The sequence below is a fragment of the Vicia villosa genome, linkage group LG2, assembly GCF_029867415.1.
Source record: "Vicia villosa cultivar HV-30 ecotype Madison, WI linkage group LG2, Vvil1.0, whole genome shotgun sequence".
In the NCBI taxonomy this organism is placed as follows: domain Eukaryota; kingdom Viridiplantae; phylum Streptophyta; class Magnoliopsida; order Fabales; family Fabaceae; genus Vicia; species Vicia villosa.
The window spans coordinates 43,020,373-43,040,808 of NC_081181.1; the positions used below are offsets into that span (position 1 = coordinate 43,020,373).

The window sequence follows — 20,436 nt, forward strand, 5'->3', positions numbered from 1 at the left end:
TTGTCTCATGTTTTGATGCATTATAGCCGTGTGAAATTAATAAATTTATTTCATATGTCGTTGGAATGGTGGATAGTATTGGTTATGCACAGACTGAGTCAGGTGCAAAGAAGCAGCAAATTAGCATGATGTTGCGTGATCACAGGTTTGTTTTTTTATACATTAGACTGCCTCATATATGAATCATGTTATATATCTTAATGTGTTGTGATCATGGTTTAGCAACAACATGTTGAACTGTACTCTGTGGGAATCATACGCGGATCAGTTCATCAAGTTTAACAAAGTTAGGGTTGCTGCATCACTACCTACAGTTGTGTTGCTTCAGTATGCCAAAGTGAAGGAAGAAGGTTATTCCATGACTTATTTTTTAAATTAATACTAAAACAACAAAATCTGTGATAAATATATTGACAAGGTGTAATTTGAATTTGCAGGAAAGTATCCTCTGTCTGTGACAAACACCTACAATGTGACCCTTTTATGTGTTGATGCTGATTTTCCGATCATGAAAGACTTTATTGATAGGTATGTTGATAGTGTCATCCATTTTATGCAATTATTTTTTTCATGTATGAATTTGATAATGATCCATGCTCTGCAGAATGCCTGAGGAGAGCAAGGTAACCCTCTCTGACCAACTTGGAGGGAATTCCCAATATTCCTCCCAAAGTTCTGAAAATCAACAACTCACTCCTGTGCAAAAATTGTTCTCAAAGGCTGTTGTTTTGCCTATTGCTGAGATTATTCAACTTACGGATGTATGTCTTTCTATTTTCCTATATTATCGTAATTATAACCTCATTGTTTAGTGTGTCACATGTTTCTGATTTTGGCGGCTATTTGTCCAGGTTACATTTTGCGCTACTGTCGCTACAACAAAATTATTAGTAGCATCTCCGTTTGGATGGTTCTATCGTGCCTGCCATATGTGTCAATCTATAGCGCGCGGGGACAGCCCCCCCTTTGAGTGTGAAGCTGGTCATGAAACCATGGCTGAAGTCCTTAGGTTTTAGTTGTTCTCACCTAATAGATGTTGTTTCTGTCATGTTTTTGATGTTTCTATGTTGTCGGCTTTTTTAACGGAACGACTTCTTATGATGTTCAGGTATAAGATTGAAATTGAGGTTACTCACGGGGGCCAAAGCTGCAATTTTGTCTTCTGGAACAGAGAATGTGAAATGCTGTTGGGTTTATCTGCATCGCAACTTCGTAACACTATGATTCAGGTTATATTTATATTGTGCAGACGAATTAGAATGTACTTTTCAATACTCTGTGTACACTAATATGGCCAGTTGTTTAAATAGGCTGGAATTACTGATCCATTGGACTTTCCGTTAGCACTTGATCAGTTGTTGAAGTTGGAAATGGCTATGAAGGTTAAGTGGCATCCACGCTGGAAGAACTGTTCCGTCGTTATGATTATAAAAAATGATCCTATTATCCAACAACTTAAGGAAAAATGGGGAACAGATGAGGTCAGCTCTAATAAACTGACATTTGTTTTATAAAAGAGGACTTCATATTATAACAATTTTTGGCCTGATTTTGTTTTTCTTTGGTAAATTCTCAAGGAACCTATTCCAATCCAAACTGTCGTACCTGATACTCTGGAGGTAGAAATTTTAAACTGTGTATGCATTTTTTTGCTTTTCCTGTGATTATGTTATATTGAAAACTGTGTTTAACAATATATAGATTAAAGAGAGTGTTGATGAAGCTAAAACAGATGCCAATGAAGACTGTGAATTGGTTACAGTAAGTCTCACTGCAACACACTTACCTACTTACATTTATATCAATATTACTAACACTTACCGACTTACATTTATATCAATATTCCTAACTAATAGTCTTCATCGTGGCATTGCAGGACCTGGAAATTACATCTGAACACAAGCCTGATGCTGTCACACCTGGTGGTAAGAGACATCTTCCTGCTGCATCAAGTGAATCTATTGATTTGGACGGATTACATGATGGGGAACTGTCATCAAACAAGCTGAAGAAGATAATTAAAATGGAGAAGATTGATTAGGAATATTTTTATTTTGTGTGTGTTTTGCTTAGGTGTTTGTTATAAAAACTGAATGTTAGTTTCCTTTGCTTTTAATCATGTGTGTGATTTCATTTTCTGTAATAATTAGTGCATGAATACTGGCTATGTGCTTCTGTTATGTTCAATTTGATTTAAGAATTATCAATGGTTTCTTTGGCTTATTATATTCAAATGATTCAAATTGAACTACATATTATATATACTATTATTAATTATTTTGATTCTTTTTGATCATATATCAAACATTCCATTTTAACTATACCTCTTATAACGGGGTGCTCCTTTTTTATTATTTTTAATGTTAGTTACAATAATGATGTCGCAAAGAACGGTTTGTTTGGATTAGCAGAATTTAAGTTTTCTGTCATTACATTGTAAACTAAAACATGGATTGTGTCTCACAAACAAACACCAGGACTTTTAACATTTGACTATGTTAACTATCAATAAATAATTTTATGTCTGATCTTACTATAATGTTGATACAATATTATGGGACAGATTTCATTTTAACTAACAGCATATCAGAGCGGATTAATAGAATATAATAGGAGAACTTAAAAAATTTGTCTCGAAAACGATTATAGATTAGATCTTCCAGTGGTCACAATATTACTGTGTTCACATTTTGGATAAAGTGCTTACAAAATAACATGTAGCAGAATATATATAACACAATGTACCAAAATAACATTCCCAACATATAATGTAACCATTAAAATTCGGGTATAGTACACGGTTTGCAAATAGCAGTAGTTTCTTCATTGTCTTTCAACCTTCACATAGATATACGGAGAGAATCGCAACATACTCCACGCTATTGTATCCCCATTACGAAGGTTAAGAGATTTGGCGAATTCGTACCATCCCAGGGCCATGTACTTTTCATATGGCTGGGGTATTCCTTTTCTGTTAGCTTTGTGAACCTGACAGGTAACAATGTTCTTCGTCCTCACATCCAGCAGGTTGATTTCATCTTGAAAGCGACGGAGGCATCTTTTGGCGATTTCCTTAGGGAAATGCTGCATATAAGAAATAAGGTAACTATTAACAATATATACTATTTACATTTTCAATAACATGCTGCTCATATTCAAATATCTCCTTACCATTACATTCTGCTGTGTAGATTTAGCATTTGTAACATGGGTGTTCCAGAAAAATTTTTGAGCCCCTGTAGAACTGTCTACAGTAATGTCTGTACCAACCTTTGCTTTTTTCACCACTTTACCCTTTTGTTTCTTACCCTCTTTTGATCCACTTGGTTCACCAACTTCAGAAACTTTGATTTCATTTGTGTCAATGTCTGTTGATTCCTCTTTTATCTTTACAGGTCCTGCATTGGGATTGCTCTTAACCCTTGCGCTATTGTGCGACAACATCAACATTCGTCACAACACGATCAGCGGTGACATTGCGCTGTTTATTCCTGCGTTTTCTTTCCACCTTAGGATCGTACCCTGTTTCCTTTACCAAATCTTCTATGATTTCCATTGCCTGATCATTGCTGTTCCAACATCAAATATGGATTAAAAACAAACCGCATATGAAGAATTCTTTACTAAGCAATAGTCATATGCCGAGCAACGACGGGATATGAAATCCAACAATAAAAACCAACAATAGTCATTCAGTCACATTTGATTTCTTGACAAATACCACACATAATACAACATTGCGCTATATTGATACTACACCCATCACTAAATGTTGTTAAGTGTTATTACCACACTACCATATTTTGTATACCGGTATACCCTATTTTCTACGGCAAAGCAAAGGTGAAATAAAATTATCTACTCATACCTGAAATCATTTTCATCATCAGAGGGAATACGCACAGAAGGACCACCGTGTGAAGATGCCATTGTCGGAACCCTAACCGCAGGCAGTTGCAATGCTAAACTTCTATTCAGTGCAATAGGAAACAAGTACTTGGTACATGCAGAAAGTGGGTTAACTGTTCAGTTTCTATTTACTTATAATATTAGTTTTGACTTAAAGTCTTTTTAAAAGAGTAACACATCCATCAAATAAAATATTATAAATAACCTGTATAGATTAAATTAAATACATTTAACACACACAACAATTATAAGGGAGGGATAAGTAGTAATTTAAATCTATAACCATCATTCTATTCATATTCAGTTCCAACTTCATATATATTCAAGTATGAAAGAAAAATTAAAATCAATACTACATTCATGACATTTGAACCCACCAATACCCCTTCAATTAGAAACTGTAAACTTTTAGTATTCAAAAGCATGAAGTAGAATGCTATACCTCTCATATTGTGTGCATAAATCTATACAAATCAATCTTATTTATAGTATTAATATTCATCCTACTTTTGTGTTTGTGATGGAAACAGATGTAGTTAAAAACATTGCTCCTCAAACATCCATTGCAAGAAAGAGGAGAAAGCTTATTCTTAAAGCAAAGAGGGATTATCGAAACCGTGTCAGATCAAGCAACCTCACTTCCCATCTAAATCATAATTTTACATCTTCTGTAACATATGAAACCACTATTGAAACGGCTATGGCTAGAAAGAGAAGGAAAATAATCTTGGATAACAGAAAAAGATTGAGAAATTTGTTCAATACTGAAGTTAGTAGGGTTCAAAATACAAACAACATTGTTAGTCAAAGTCAGAACATGGATCATGCATCTACTTCAAATTATAATATGTCAAGTCAGTCCATGGATCATCCATCTACCTCAAATCATAATATGTCTGTTGAATCTCATTATGAGGACAATAATGACTCCAACTCTGACAATAATTTAGATTCTTCAAATAGTTTCGACTCTGACGAAGATTCAGACCCGGCACAATTACAGGAGGCCCATCTTCAAGGTATTTCCATATCATACACTGATAACCAAATGATGTACACTTCTTCTGTTAATAGACATATTCAGTATTGTGGTTTCTTCTTTCAGAATATTACGATATTGGCGACCAAAGTTATGAATGCGCACACTGCCAAGCATGTATGTGGTACCAGGAAAAAGTCAATAGACACAAAATTACAGCAACTCCTCGCTTTTATCGTTGTTGCCGTGGAGGAAAAATTGTTCTTCCGTTCCTTGAACAACCTCCACAGGTGTTGCAACATCTTCTATTTAATAAAACATATTCAGATAGTAAAAACTACCAGGCTAACATACGAACATACAACGCAATGTTCTCATTCACTTCCCCTGGAATGAAGTTCGACACAACATACTCTAAAAGAGGAGGACCCCCTACTTTGAGACTGCAGGGTCAGACCTGTCATCGAATTGGTACACTGCTGCCAGAAAGAGGGCAACCTCCGCAATATGCTCAATTATACATCTATGACACGGACAATGAAGTTGAACACAGAATAAAATGTTTCAAGTAAGCATGCTCAGACATAATTACACAATTGTTTTATAAAAATATTTTGTTAAACTATTTATTCATGGCTGCGAAAAATAAACAGGGACAATAAAGGCATCGAGCGACCGGTTGTCAAAAAGCTCAAGATGATGTTAGATGAGAACAATGTTCATGCCAAAGCTTTTAGAATGGCAAGGGATGTTTTAAGGACAAATTCTTTCACAGATTTAAAACTCAGGCTTATTTCTGATAGATCCGAAGATGGCCGTGTTTACAACAAACCTACGGTCTCAGAAGTAGCTGCACTCATTGTGGGAGACATTGATTCTGCTGATAAAAGGGACATCTTAATTCAGCGCCGCAATGGTGGTTTGCAACGAATAGATGAGTTTCACCCAGCATATTTGGCTTATCAGTATCCTCTTATATTTCCTTATGGGGAAGATGGTTATAGGAAAAATATAATGCACAGATATCGCCATGAAACTGAGGTCACTAAGAGAAACCGTCAAAGCATTAAGGATTGGTTTTCTTACCGGTTACAACAACGTCGCAAAGAGGCAAAAACACTACTTTACTCAAGACGCCTATTTCAACAATTCTTAGTCGACGGCTATGCTATGATGGAATCCGAACGACTGGATTGGTTGAGAAATAATCAGTCGAAATTAAGAGTGGGCAAATATAATAATTTGGCCGCTCAAACTGATGGCGATACAAGAAATGAACACCAAAAGCGAGGAAAACGAGTTGTTCTGCCATCAACATTTGTTGGTAGCAAGAGATATATGGATCAACTATATTTTGACGGTATGGCCATTTCAAGTCAATTGGGATTCCCTGATTTATTTGTTACTTTTACCTGCAACCCAAATTGGCCTGAAATTAAAAGAGCATTGTCAGGCACAGGTCTACAACCCCGTGATAGGCCAGATATCATTTCAAAAGTTTTCAAAATAAAGTTTGATACCCTCATGGATGATATTACAAAACACCATGTCGTTGGAAAAGTGATTGCATGTAAGTTGTTTCATTTAATTATACTACTTTTCAATCATGTGTCTGTGTAGTACCAAAATATTACATCGAACTAACTTTCAATTTAATAGATATGTACACCATCGAATTCCAAAAGCGCGGATTGCCACATGCTCACATCTTGATATTCCTACACCCTAAGAGCAAATACCCAACACCATCTGACATAGACAAGATCATTTCTGCTGAAATTCCCGACCCGACTGTTCATCCCAATTTATACAAATTGGTTAGGGCTCATATGATGCATGGACCCTGTGGGCTTGCTCGCGTGACCTCACAATGTATGAAGAATGGACGATGTTCTAAATACTATCCCAAAAAGTTTATTGAACACACTATTGTTGATGCAGAGGGATATCCGCTGTATAGGAGAAGATCAAAAACCTTCACTATTGAAAAAAATGGTATCACCTTGGACAACAGACATGTGGTTCCATATAATACCAGATTTCTTATGAAATACCAGGCACATATAAACATGGAATGGTGTAATCAGAGTACTTCCATAAAATATCTTTTCAAATATATCAATAAAGGCTATGACAGAATAACAGCAGCAGTTTCAACAAATAGCAATCAACCTGTTGATGAGATCCAACAATATCTCGACTGCAGGTATGTCTCTCCCAGTGAAGCATGCTGGCGCATTTACTCTTACAATATTCATGGCAGAAAACCAGCTGTGGAACGTATGTTCTATCATTTGGTTGGGGAAAAACCTATATACTATACAGATTATGCACGCATGGAAAATGTGCTGGAAACTGCAAGTGTGACTGAATCAATGTTTACTGCATGGCTGGTAGCAAATGCTAAATATGAAGAGGCACAAACATTAACTTATGGTCAATTTGTCTCAAAGTTTGTTTATCACAAAAAACAGAGAGAATGGAAACCGCGGAAAAAAGGCTTCACCATTGGTCGTCTCATATGCGTTCCGCCAACAACTGGTGAACTGTTTTACCTGCGCATGATGTTGACAGTGGCAAAAGGACCAACAACATATGAGGAAATCAGGACCGTGGATAACATTCAGTATGATACATTCAGAGATGCATGCTTTGCAATGGGATTTCTTGAAGACGACAAAGAATACATAGCTGCTATAAAGGAGGCAAGTCATTGGGGGACTGGTCATTTTCTTCGAAAACTGTTTGTTATCATGCTTTTGTCTGGTGCTGTTAATCGCCCTGCACATGTTTGGGAACAAACTTGGCTCCTATTATCTGATGGTGTCTTACATACACAAAGAGCATTGGCTGCTAATCCAGGTTTGTTAGACATAATAAAATAGCAAACAAAACAATTTGTTAATAACAACCTACAGATGACTTACCAACAGTATTATAACTCAATTTCTCATATCAATGCAGAATTGGACCTCACACAAGAAGAGTTACAAAATTTGACTTTAATAGAAATTGAGAAACTGCTTCAGGCAAATAGAAGGACACTAAAGGATTTTAGTCCTATTCCATATCCGGATGCTTATGTTCTTGAACAGTTGGGAAACAGGCTCATATATGATGAGCGTAATTATGATACAGCATCAATGAACTCAGAATTTGAAAATCTGTTTGCTGTCTTACAGGTAACTATTGCGTCAATTAAATTCATTTTATTTTACGCTTTGAAATTCTATGAATCAATTATTCTAACACCGTTCTACAATCAATATTATGTTCCTAAGATGAGCAAAGAAGTATTTATGAAAAAATCATCCACGCTGTGGAGTCTCAAAAACCTGCGGTTTTCTTCCTTTATGGTTATGGTGGTACCGGAAAAACATATATGTGGAGAACACTCGCAGCTGCATTAAGATCAAAACACGATATATGTTTAACTGTTGCAACTAGCGGTATAGCATCATTGTTACTTCCAGGAGGTAGAACTGCACATTCAAAGTTCAGGATACCGGTACCAACTATGGACAATTCTACTTGCAAGGTTGAATTCAACGGTGATGTCGCAGACATGTTACGACAGACAAAGCTTATAATATGGGATGAGGCACCAATGGCGCATAAGTATGCAATAGAATCGCTTGACAGAACTTTGAAAGATGTTATGAGCGCAGACAAAAATTCAACTGATGTATTCGGTGGAAAGGTTGTTGTTTTCGGGGGCGATTTCAGACAGATTTTACCTGTCGTCCCCAGAGGCAGTCGTTCCGATATTGTACATTGTGCCATAAATGCATCTTACATATGGCATTCAGTTGAGGTATTAACATTGACAAGAAACATGCGGCTACGAACAGGATCAACACAGACTGACAAAAATGAGATAGCACAGTTTTTAGATTGGCTTTTAAGAATAGGAGAGGGCCGAATATCTGAGCCTAATGACGGCACCGCCGAAATCAACATACCACCTGATATTCTGATAACAGAATTTGATGATCCAATCGTGGCCATTGTCAATAGCACATACCCTGATTTCATAAATAATTTCCAATGTGTTGATTACCTTAAAAGTCGAGCGATACTTGCCTCTACACTGGAGATTGTTGATCAGATCAATGACCATATACTTAACTTGATGCCAGGTTAAGCAACAAAAATATATAATTTAATGGATTATATTAATCTAATTTTTGCTTTTACTAATTCTGTTCGGTCAACAATGTAGGAGAGATTCGTGACTACTACAGCGCAAATTCAGTTGACAAGTCTGAGATTCATGACCCAGCAGTAGTTGATATCCTCACACCAGAATTTCTAAGTTCCCTCCGAACATCAGGATTGCCAAACCATCACTTAAAACTAAAGGTTGGGACACCTATAATGCTCATGAGAAATATAGATCAGGCTGAAGGTTTATGTAACGACACAAGGCTGTGTATAACAAAGATGGCAGCCCATGTACTGGAGGCTTCAATAATGGGTGGTAAAGGTTTGGGAAATTTGGTTTACATACCTCGAATGGACATGTCACCATCCCAATCACCATGACCATTCAAACTGAATAGGAGACAGTTCCCTATTATAGTTTCCTATTCTATGACAATCAACAAATCACAGGGACAGTCATTGGATAACGTTGGTTTGTACTTACCGAAAGATGTATTCACACATGGCCAGATTTATGTCGCATTGTCAAGAGTAACAACAAAAAAGGGAATCAAAATACTGATACATGATGAAGAAAAGAAATTCAGGGAGAAAACTACAAATGTTGTGTATAAAGAAGTTTTTAACAATGTCTAAGTTTTTAGAATTGATCAGAATAAATCTGTAACAGTGGTAATCTATATTAATAACAGCATATTAGTATTGCAAGTAACTGCTGTAATATATATTACTAACAGCATATTAGCAATGCAAGTAACAGAAATAATATATATATAGCATAACATCTAAATACCAAAATCTTATATATTAATATAAAGGTGGACCTAAGTCCACCAGAAAATTACAAAAAATTAAACACTTAGATACTTATAACAAACTTTGACATCATTTTCAATATTTCAACATTGTTACAAGTATCTCCTTGCTGATGGGATCCTTAACGCTGAAGCCCATAGAGTCTCCATCAAGCAGGCACCTTTCTTTGGCAAATTTGTACCAACCACGCCCTAAAAACATCTGACCCTTTTCGGTATGATGAACTTCACATTCATACCTGACTTCCCTTTCCCAGTCAACCAAATCTACAAACCTTGCTCCATGGAGCCAGCGACTTGCCACAACATGCTCAGGAATTTCCTGCAATATTGATATAAAACAACATTAGATAATCCCATTAACTGTTAGGGAAAGACAATAAGCTTAAAACGAATAATAACTTACAAGAAGACATGACCGAGCCATCTTCCCGTTGGACACATCTTGCTTCCAGATACAATATTGTAACTTAGCAGGCTGTTCTACATGGCAACTAAAATCATCAACAACAGGTTCATGGCATCTGGAACATTATACAAACAGACAACATGGTCAATAAATAAATGTGTTATCAAACATTCTAAATTAAAACATAAAACGTATACTCAACATAAGCTAATTCAAACATACACAGAGTTATCAGAGGTGACAGCTTTCCCCACAGCCATTTGGTTGACCGAGTTTTCTTCACCTGCATGCAACCATATATAACTTTTAAATACAATATGTAACAGAGCAAACTTTCAAATGATGTGTTTACCTTTACCTCTCATTGCTTGATCAACTCTTCCTTCCATCTTTTCAGAAATTCGCAGCTTACACTGTTGATTGCAGAGTAATGATGAATGCTTCAGTGTTTAGTGCTATCAAACTATCTGCACATTACTTATATAACACTCTAAATGGACTCTTCACATACCTGCTACTTTTCCACCGTCCAATAGAATTCAATGCAATTGTTCAATTAGTCTTCTTTGCATTTACATCACTTCAAAACAGTTTTCGTTTTATTTATATTCCTCACGAAAAACATTAACTGCCCATAACCCAATTGATCTTTCACATTCCAATATAATATAACACATTACAACTATTTTATAACCATTTAATATTATCGTACAACTCTTTAACATATACTATTAAATTGAATTTTCAACTATTCATATGTCCATTGTTGTGTGTTTACCAATTAGATTTAATAGCCTACCATTTACAGGAGCCATACACGAACTTATACTAACCTATCAAGTTTGATAGATATCCTGTTCAATACTTATAATAAACAATACTTAATTTTAAAACAGAATGGTAATCAATTTTGAATAAAAACCAGGGCAGATTAGGCTCATTCCATGAAACTTACAACCAACATTGTTAATATTCAATTTAAAACCATACATAATGGCATAATTGTTAAACTTGGTTCACATCCACCATTACAAAAAACAACAAAACCATAAATCCCATACAAACCAAACTGCTAAAAAAAGGCCCTATACATCCACCACAAACATTGCCTAACCAACAGCTCTATGAACGATCACCACTGCGCTCCACTGTTACCATAATATCTAACACTGGCGGGTAATAAATCACAAAGTGCACTTTATCACCTTCTTTCAATTCCGCTGCCCTTACATAGTCAAACCATTCTCCATACAAATATGTTTCATTTTTTTTTGGCCTCTTCTTCACATTGCACTCATATGGGTACCCGTTGTCCACATCATTGAGGGTAATCTCTGACATTCCAGCTAGCCCACATTTCTCTACTATTTCTGCAGGAATATGCTGCACTCATTGACATACAATATCAGTTACATTACTTCTCTCTATAACACCAGTGTTCCAACAACTATAGACTTTGAACACTGCTTACCATAACATTTGAGCAAAACTTCTTTACATCAAGAACTTCACGAGTCCAGTACGCTTCTTCGTACTCTTCCTGTATAGGACTCATTTCCCTGAAATTAAGACCACATTTACAACACAATGCCAACACAACAGCATCAATATACTTATAACTATAATATTATTCCCTATCACTTATAAATAAACTTTACCTCTCACTATCAGAAGATATCATTATGTATTCATTCCCATCTCCATCATCCCTTCAACACAATAACATACAAACTACTTATTAAACTAAGTTGTAACTCATTATTCCAGAAACACATTCAATTTTGTGGAGGTTAAATGGAATTCAATACAAAAAAAAAAATAAACTATAAGATTACCCTTTATTTTCAACAATCCTGGCAGCCTCTACAGAAACTTTACCGCCATCATCGACACGATTCAATCTTTCATGTTGTTTCTTCCATTTCTCCATAACATAATCATTCTCATGTGACCCACTCAGTATCCTCTCAACTGTGAGCTGCTTCCATGGAGTTTGCAACTCCAACCGATCGGGGGAACTGGAATCAAAACAACATTGCGACCTCTAAATGGATGAATATCTTATGATAAACTCTGCAAACAACATAAACAGTAACACATGCACATACCTTCTTGCCTGCGACATTTTGTTCTTCACACTTATTACCCAACCCTGCGTTTCTTACACCAACAATACCAAAAGACAGCCTCTTTGATTGCCAACAGTTTGAAGAGTTATGAATCCAACGTTACTTTCAATTTAAATGCCATCTATATGTAACAATACCAATAATAGGACTCTTTTGTGGGCCTATTAACATATTAGGTCTAACAATAAAAATAGGTTTTCTGCACCAAGGCTAGAATTCTAAGGCCCAATAAACTTTAATGTCCTATTAACTTAGATATATTAACCAACTATAAAGTCCAACATGTATTTTTAACCTATTTAAAATATTTTAACTTATTATATGAACTTACACATATATATTCATTTTCCCTATTTTATTAAGGTGCCCTAAAACCCAATGCGCGAGACAGACGGGTACCCGTGCGAACGCACGGGTAAGACACTAGTAGAAGAAGAAAAAAGAAAGAAAAATAGGCAGGCTGTCACCGGCAAAAGAGAAATACAACAGTTAAAGAAGGTTCCATTAACAAGCAAAGCTTCACATCACAGATTCACCAAAATCTCACACATCTCATTCTTCTTTCTTCTTACTCTATTCAATTCTCATGTCTTCCGTCAAGCAAAACCAACAACAACCCTCATGCCACACTATCTTCTCCCTCCGTGGCTCACTCCTAACCCTCGCAATCCTCACCCTCCTCTCATTCACATACCTTTCCCTCAAATACACCACTCCTTCATCTCAGGTAAACCAAATCAAAATCAAACCCCAACCCATTACCAAATTTCCCATTTTTTGATCACCCTTTTGTTTTTTTGTTTCTTAGGTGACACCAGTTGGGAAGCTTGTAGATGCAGGAAGAAGCGAACAAGTAGAAGATGACGATGAATTTGGGGATGTTTATCACTCGCCACGCGTTTTCAAGTTGAATTTTGCGGAGATGGAGAAGAGGTTCAAGGTTTATATATACCCAGATGGGGATTCTAAGACTTTTTATCAGACTCCGAGGAAGCTTACGGGGAAGTATTCTAGTGAGGGTTATTTCTTTCAGAATATTAGGGAGAGTCGTTTTCGCACTCTTGATCCCGATCAGGCTCATCTCTTTTTTATTCCTATTTCATGTCACAAGATGCGCGGCAAGGTATAATAATTCCTACATTTTGCATTTCAGATTCATGTGCAATGTTGTGCTTTATTGCTTGGTTGTTCAATGATTCTATTGCAGTATTGTGGAAAATCGGTCTTAAATGCAGTTTTAATTGCACTTGTGTTACTATGGTATAGACAAATTATCCTGGTGATTGTGATCTCGTCTTGGGCCTTTTGTTATTAGGACAAAACTTACATCTAGATTCTAGATCCTTATGTCTTGTTCCACATTAGTGTATTGAATAACAGTTGTGGTGGTGTCGGGATCTTTTGTATTAGTAAGACTCATGGTTAAATGCAGCCTCAGTTGAGGTTGCATTGTGGTTTCAGCAACATGGAAACTTGTTATGCACTGGCCCAGATCGTAGTAATAGTATCTATCGTAATACTGTACCATAGTTTTATGCATACAATTATAAAACCCTGCTCCCGAGATAGAAATAATTGATTATTTGTTCATGATTTGTTACCATGATGATGTAGATGCATACATAGCTAAAAGGGAAATGATAATAAGAAAAATTTAGAATGTGTAGCCTGGACGTGTAAGTGCATGCTTTCTAGGTGGGAAATGTAGTCAGTCTCATGTTCGGATAATATGCCAGACAAAACTGACTTCTAGATCCTGTATTGTGTTCCCCAATATAAGTTTACCAAAATTGTCACTAATTGCTTTCCACTGATTTTAAGGTCTGAGTTGTGTTAACTGTTTTCTGAGTATTTTTGCATCTGTTTAATGAAAAACCATAGCAACGGTATCTATAGTAATGTACCTAAGTTTTATCCTTTTAAAACACTGATTCTGAGATGGAAATTATTGATTATTTGTTTGCGATTTGTTGCCACGAGGCTGTAAATTTACAGCTAAAAAGGAATGATAAGTAGTACAAAAGTCTACATCTAGGTGGAATGTAGTGAACCTCATGCTTGGATATTATGCAGGGCACATCTTATGATAATATGACCATAATTGTACAAAATTACGTGGAGAGCTTGATATCCAAGTATCCTTATTGGAACAGAACATTGGGTGCCGATCATTTCTTCGTCACTTGTCATGATGTTGGTGTCAGAGCAACAGAAGGACTTCCGTTACTTGTGAAGAATTCCATTCGAGCAGTGTGCTCCCCCAGCTATGATGTTGGATTCATTCCACACAAAGATGTTGCTCTCCCTCAAGTGCTACAGCCATTTGCTCTTCCAGCTGGAGGGAATGATGTAGAAAATAGGTGAATATTTTTAAGATTTGCATTTTTTGCCTCTTCCAAATTAGTTAGATTATTATACAAAAATTGGTGCAAATTAGGTTTTATGGATCAAACTATTATAGTTTAGATTGCTATCAATCTTGTTGTGGTCTTTTATTTTCAGCTTACTCACGACACACGAGTCCTTAGTTTCTATAATGATTTGTAGTTGCACTTCAGTAATCTGTTTGTCACTTCAATTTCAAATTTTGTTTGACCGGGGTTAACATGACCAACCTCTGGATCGCAATATCTTCCTCAGAATAATAATATCTACTTTCAAAGAGCCGAAGACATGAAAAAATGTGTTTTTTTGCGATTCATGATCTCAAATCTATTTTGCAATTCGGCATTTGAAAGCAAATGATCTATTTCATGTAAAAGATAATATGAAAAAGTAATAGAGAATTGGGATTCTGTGATAATTGTAAAACTACATTGTTGATATATAATTTGTTCTAGAAGAATATTCAATAAAGACTAGTTTACACGCCATTGTGAAAATTTGATGAATTTGTGCTTTGCAGGACTTCTCTTGGATTTTGGGCTGGTCATCGTAACTCTAAAATTAGAGTTATTCTAGCGCGTGTATGGGAAAATGACACAGAACTTGACATTTCAAATAACCGAATTAGTAGGGCTACTGGGCATCTAGTGTACCAGAAAAGATTTTACAGGAGTAAGTTTTGTATATGCCCTGGTGGATCACAGGTTAACAGTGCTCGAATAGCAGACTCTATCCATTATGGATGCATACCTGGTAAGTCATACTTTCTGATATTTTCTAACCTTTTATTTTTTTGGTTGCTTATATTGGGCTTCTCAAAACTGCATGCCTATATGAGAATGCAATGGAAGAAGATTGTGCCTAATTGTAGCATCTCCAAATCATTGATATCAAGCCTCTCCCCAGTCCTCACTGTTTCTGCTAAGAGTATACCAGCATTTGTGAAAACTCATTGTCTCATTCATTAGATGAAGAGACGAGGCTTGGTTTCTTAGAGATATAATTTGGGATTTTAGGGTTCATAAGTTTATGATTCCTAGTGTATTTGTTATTGGATTTCATAGCATAGTTTTGGTTGAGTTATAACTGGTTTATCCGATGTACAGAAGTTCAATCACGGATATTGAACTTGTTTATAAAACGAGTTCATGTTCTTGAACCAGTTTAAATAATAAAGTTTTTTGCGGCGCAGTCTGGCTATTAGCTTGGTTTACAATTTGTTACGTTTTTATGGTTCTTTTTGGCACACCTCGTGGAATATGGAATTTACATGATTGGAACTGAGAGGTGTGACCAATTCTTTGTGGCAATCACTACAGCTTGCAATCTTTCCCTTTTTGAAATTTCTTTTTGGGCTTAAAATAACACTCAACCCCATTGACCCTCAAAAACATAAGTGTGTCAAGTTTTGATAACTGCCCCCGTGTTCATCCATTACCTATTCCAACTCGTGCTCATCCATTAGGGCCACTCTCTGCACTATTACCCCAAAAAAAATTTGACTACGTGACTTCATCGAAATATCAAGACCAACCTTCTTGGAGTTCTTATTCCCTGTCTTGCTTAGGATTAACCTTTCTTTACACCCTTCTTGCCACAAAGGGCGCATTGGAAACAAATTTATGACCTTTCACCCCTCCAATTACATTAACCAAGGTTGAAGCAGTATTGTCAATCACAGATTGCAGAAAAACAGCTTGTTAAATCTTTGTTACGTACAGTATCGTAGCAGTGCTATAGTTGCTATTTGACAACAACTTGTACTGCATAGTGTTTCATGGAACAATAGTGATTTGTTCAACTTCTACTACGCTATAGCCACCATTTCACAACACTGGGTCGAAATACTTCATTATTGGGTGATAATTAATCTCAAATTCAGTAGAATCTCACATATCGAATTGCATGTCTACTTCTGCCTCAGTTGTTTACATGAATGACATTTGAACTATAACATAGTTGAATGAATTATCATTATGTGTTAGTTTTGACTCGGATGTTCTGGCTTTAAGATTGGAACTGGGATGTACGAGTCTTTAGACAACCAACCATGTAACTGACCTGACCTCAAATTGTTAATGTTGTTTTGCAGTGATATTATCAAATTACTATGACCTTCCTTTTAATGATATTCTTGACTGGAGAAAATTTGCTGTTGTACTCAAGGAAAGTGATGTATATCAGCTTAAACAAATTCTCAAAAATATATCGCAGGCCGAGTTTGTTGTACTTCATAATAATTTAGTCAAGGTAATCCTCTCATTACTTCATTTCAAGAAATATTCCAATGTTATATGCTTAAATTGTACTCTGGAGCTTAATTATTATTTATGTCATATATGGTGGAACTCACAAGAAAGTTATGTCATGTTGTATCAGATTCAGAAACACTTCCAGTGGAATACGCCTCCAGTGAGATATGATGCTTTCCATATGGTTATGTATGACCTCTGGTTACGCCATCACACCATCCAATACTGATTCTAAGTCATTGTCTGTTTTTGCGGATCAATGTCCAAGCGCGTGCCAGGATCAACGCTACAGTTGCAAATTCTGTTAAATTACGGTCAAGTGGCATATGAATGCAAGTTGAGTGTATGTAGAAGTGAAACTAAACAAGCCCCAAGACTCACTCCTATCCTGTATACACCTTAATTAGCAACCCAGAGAGGCACTGTAAATAACTACATTACTGTTTTGTATGTAACAGCTAATTTTTCAATATTCATGCATCCACATTTTTGTATTATTATTATTTATTTTCCGCGAGGCTTTTTGTTGCGTTGAAAATTATGGCAGGTGCAATTGTTAGTGTTCAAAATCCAAACTAAATTAACATTGGTTTGCTTGAATATTAACTATATAACAACTAAATCATAGTAAAATGTACATCGATAATTCGGTTTAACTCAAGTGTAAGAACACTTGAGTGAACCATCACAGATTTGTCTGTTTAGTATTTTGTTTATAAGACAAATTGTGTTATTCACATCTGTAAAAATAAATTGTAAATTTGAGATCACCAATAATCTTTACAGGAACATATCCCTCCTTTAAAATGATGGAATCTCTTTGCATCTCTAGCAATTATATCTCTCCCAGTAAGTAAAGAAACAAATTTAATCCAACTGTGGCAGTCCCCACAGACTCTAAGATTCTTGAAAATTCTGATAGTAGTACTCCTATTACAAGTCTTCCATAAAGCAAAAGCTATAGCTAGTTTTTCACTGTGATAATATAAAGAACTAATCTTTTTCTCTTCATCCATATCCTGCAACACAAATTTGGTATCAGGGTTATAACCCAAGGTTTTAACCTTCTCTATTAATTCATGCAACATTTCCAAAATCTCATGAGCTCTAGGGTGAGATAAATCTCCTGCCATAAAAGTATGAACTTCCCGATTGATATCAACCCAACTCATTGCAGGACTTTTCTTTAACCTCAAATCTCTTATCGTGCTTTTCATCTCAATCACATTGTCCCATTTTCCAGCCGAAGCATAAATATTCGTTAAGAGAATATGGGTTCCTCCATCCCTGGGAGCGTGATCAAACATTTTTCTCATAAATTTCTCTGCCATCTCTACCTCTCCATGAATCTTGCATGCATTCAGTAGTGTCCTCCATAATATTGCATCTGGATTTTTCACCTCCTCTATCAACATTGCAGCCTCTTCAAATCTCCTTGCTCGTCCTAACAAATCAATCATACAAGTAAAATGGTCTCTTGTCAACTCGATATTGTGGTTATTCCTAATGGAAGCAAAAATTTGACAACCTTCTTCAACTAACCCCGCATTGTTACATGCCAAGAGAATGCTAATGAATGTCACACCATTTGGTGCAAGTCCCAACATTTTCATTCTTTCAAATAGTCGAAGCGCTTCATGTCCAAAGCCGTTTTGCGCATAAGCATAAATCATTGAATTGAATGATACTACATCTAATTCGGTCAATAAATCAAAAACAGACCTTGCCTTTTCTACGTTTCCACATTTTCCATACAAATGAATCAGTGCAGCATCAGCATACTTATTTCCATCAACTCCTAGTTTCAGCGTTACGGCGTGAATCTGTTCCCCTACTTCAAGCATCGCAAGGCTAGAACAAGCATGAAGAATACTAGATAATGTGAAATGATTCGGAATCACCGAACAACGAATCATTTCCCTAAATACCGACACAGCAACCTCCTCTTTCCCGTTCTGCACAAGACCAACTATAAAAGATGTCCAAGTGACATGGCTTGCATAGTTAAGCTGATTAAACACCTTTATGGAATCCTCAACCAAACTGCATTTTGAATACATAGTAAGAAGTGAAGTCTGTGAAGCAACAACAGATTCCAAACCAGACTTAACAACAAGACCATGAATCAACTTCCCATTAACTAAATCTCCTAGATTACCACAACTAACCAATATACTAGCTAAAGTATATTCATTAGGCTTGATTCTCCTACCAACCATGTCCTCAAAAACCTCTAAAGCTTCACTATCAAGATCATGCTGATTATACCCCACAATCAAAGCAGTGAACAAGACAACATCTTTATCCAAAACACGGTCAAACACCAAACGGGCGTCCTTCATTTTATCAAATTTCGCGTACATATCAACAATGGCAGTTGCAACAAACCCATCCGACACCTCAAATCCCAAAACCACAGCCAACCCATGAGCCTTCTGGCCATGGCGCAAAACACCCAACTCCGAAAAAGCCTTAAAAATCACAGAGAATGTGTAAGCATCGGGTAAAACACCATCAAAGAGCATGTTTTTATAAAGCTCGATTGCTTCTCTGGTCTTTCCACGTTTGACATGGGAGGAGATCATTGAATTCCAAGTAACTATGTGTCTGTTAGGCAATTCGTCGAACAGCTTGCGTGCTTCGACTATAATGCCGCATTTGATGTAAGCATCAATGAGCTTGTGACCAAAAAATGAGAACAGGGAACCAGATTTGATGATGTGAGTGTGAACTGCTTTGAGGGTAGTTAAGGATTTTTTGTGTGCACAATGTGCAAGAAGGGAAGTGTATAAGTTCATATTTTCATGCTAAATGTTTTTCAGACAGTAATTAATAAACTTAAATCTAATAAATTTTGAAAAAGTAATAGGTATAAAATCCAAATTCCTAAACTCGAAGTTATGTTAATACCACAACACAACATATCATAAATTGTATATTTATGTTGCGTTTGTTTCAATTTTTAAAAAAAATAATATATATAATTATTTTAATAATGTTTTGAATATTTCATTCGTTATATATATTTTATTATTTTATTAAATTTTTTTTTTATTTTGAAGCTATTTCAAATAATTTTTTATAAAAAATTATTTTAAAAATACAATTTTTTGTTTTTTTTTTTTCAATTGACTATGTTTTATCTTTTAATATTGTGTGTTTATGGTATAGAATTTAAAAACTAAGCTTTCAATTTTAAAAAAATTTATACTATTTTTTAAAAAAAAACATTTTTAAAAATACAAAGAACAAAGCTATTTTTAAGCTTTTTCAAACAGATTATTCAATCAGTTAATCAGTAGGTGATGTAACTGGTGTGTTTCTGTTAACTATTTAGTAGAAAAATGTTTAGAAAAACCTTATGTTTAGGCTCCACAATTCTGAGTGAAATATC

At 35.7% G+C, this 20,436-nt stretch overlaps 5 protein-coding genes and 1 long non-coding RNA gene across 6 annotated transcripts; 4 read left to right on the forward strand and 2 right to left on the reverse strand.

Annotated features, from left to right (window-relative positions):
* Nucleotides 1-65: 65 nt before the first annotated feature.
* LOC131648927 (uncharacterized) lies at nucleotides 66-1,310 on the forward strand. The gene is made up of 7 exons (XM_058918658.1): nucleotides 66-145; nucleotides 223-350; nucleotides 438-528; nucleotides 605-761; nucleotides 852-1,009; nucleotides 1,109-1,229; nucleotides 1,299-1,310. The coding sequence occupies exons 1-7, from the start codon at nucleotides 66-68 to the stop codon at nucleotides 1,308-1,310; spliced, it is 747 nt and encodes a 248-aa protein (XP_058774641.1).
* A 155-nt stretch (nucleotides 1,311-1,465) lies between these two features.
* On the forward strand, nucleotides 1,466-2,023 carry LOC131646115 (uncharacterized). Its single transcript, XR_009297295.1, has 3 exons — nucleotides 1,466-1,619; nucleotides 1,702-1,761; nucleotides 1,877-2,023. It is a non-coding gene; the product is annotated as an uncharacterized LOC131646115 (long non-coding RNA).
* A 2,406-nt stretch (nucleotides 2,024-4,429) lies between these two features.
* On the forward strand, nucleotides 4,430-9,688 carry LOC131648928 (uncharacterized). The gene is made up of 8 exons (XM_058918659.1): nucleotides 4,430-4,928; nucleotides 5,015-5,456; nucleotides 5,542-6,458; nucleotides 7,016-7,750; nucleotides 7,853-8,070; nucleotides 8,175-9,027; nucleotides 9,111-9,388; nucleotides 9,503-9,688. Exons 1-8 carry the CDS (start codon nucleotides 4,430-4,432, stop codon nucleotides 9,686-9,688), a joined length of 4,128 nt encoding a protein of 1,375 aa, XP_058774642.1.
* A 1,639-nt stretch (nucleotides 9,689-11,327) lies between these two features.
* On the reverse strand, nucleotides 11,328-12,520 carry LOC131646116 (uncharacterized). The gene is made up of 5 exons (XM_058916263.1): nucleotides 12,385-12,520; nucleotides 12,112-12,294; nucleotides 11,935-11,985; nucleotides 11,748-11,835; nucleotides 11,328-11,659 (listed from the first exon to the last, which is right to left on the reverse strand). Exons 1-5 carry the CDS (start codon nucleotides 12,399-12,401, stop codon nucleotides 11,399-11,401), a joined length of 600 nt encoding a protein of 199 aa, XP_058772246.1. The 5' UTR covers nucleotides 12,402-12,520; the 3' UTR covers nucleotides 11,328-11,398.
* A 330-nt stretch (nucleotides 12,521-12,850) lies between these two features.
* LOC131650253 (probable glycosyltransferase At5g03795) lies at nucleotides 12,851-17,539 on the forward strand. Its single transcript, XM_058919974.1, has 6 exons — nucleotides 12,851-13,132; nucleotides 13,214-13,528; nucleotides 14,479-14,765; nucleotides 15,311-15,543; nucleotides 16,883-17,040; nucleotides 17,170-17,539. Exons 1-6 carry the CDS (start codon nucleotides 12,992-12,994, stop codon nucleotides 17,269-17,271), a joined length of 1,236 nt encoding a protein of 411 aa, XP_058775957.1. The 5' UTR covers nucleotides 12,851-12,991; the 3' UTR covers nucleotides 17,272-17,539.
* An 80-nt stretch (nucleotides 17,540-17,619) lies between these two features.
* LOC131650252 (pentatricopeptide repeat-containing protein At5g65570) lies at nucleotides 17,620-19,923 on the reverse strand. Its single transcript, XM_058919973.1, has one exon. It carries the CDS (start codon nucleotides 19,838-19,840, stop codon nucleotides 17,810-17,812), a length of 2,031 nt encoding a protein of 676 aa, XP_058775956.1. The 5' UTR covers nucleotides 19,841-19,923; the 3' UTR covers nucleotides 17,620-17,809.
* Nucleotides 19,924-20,436: the final 513 nt, after the last annotated feature.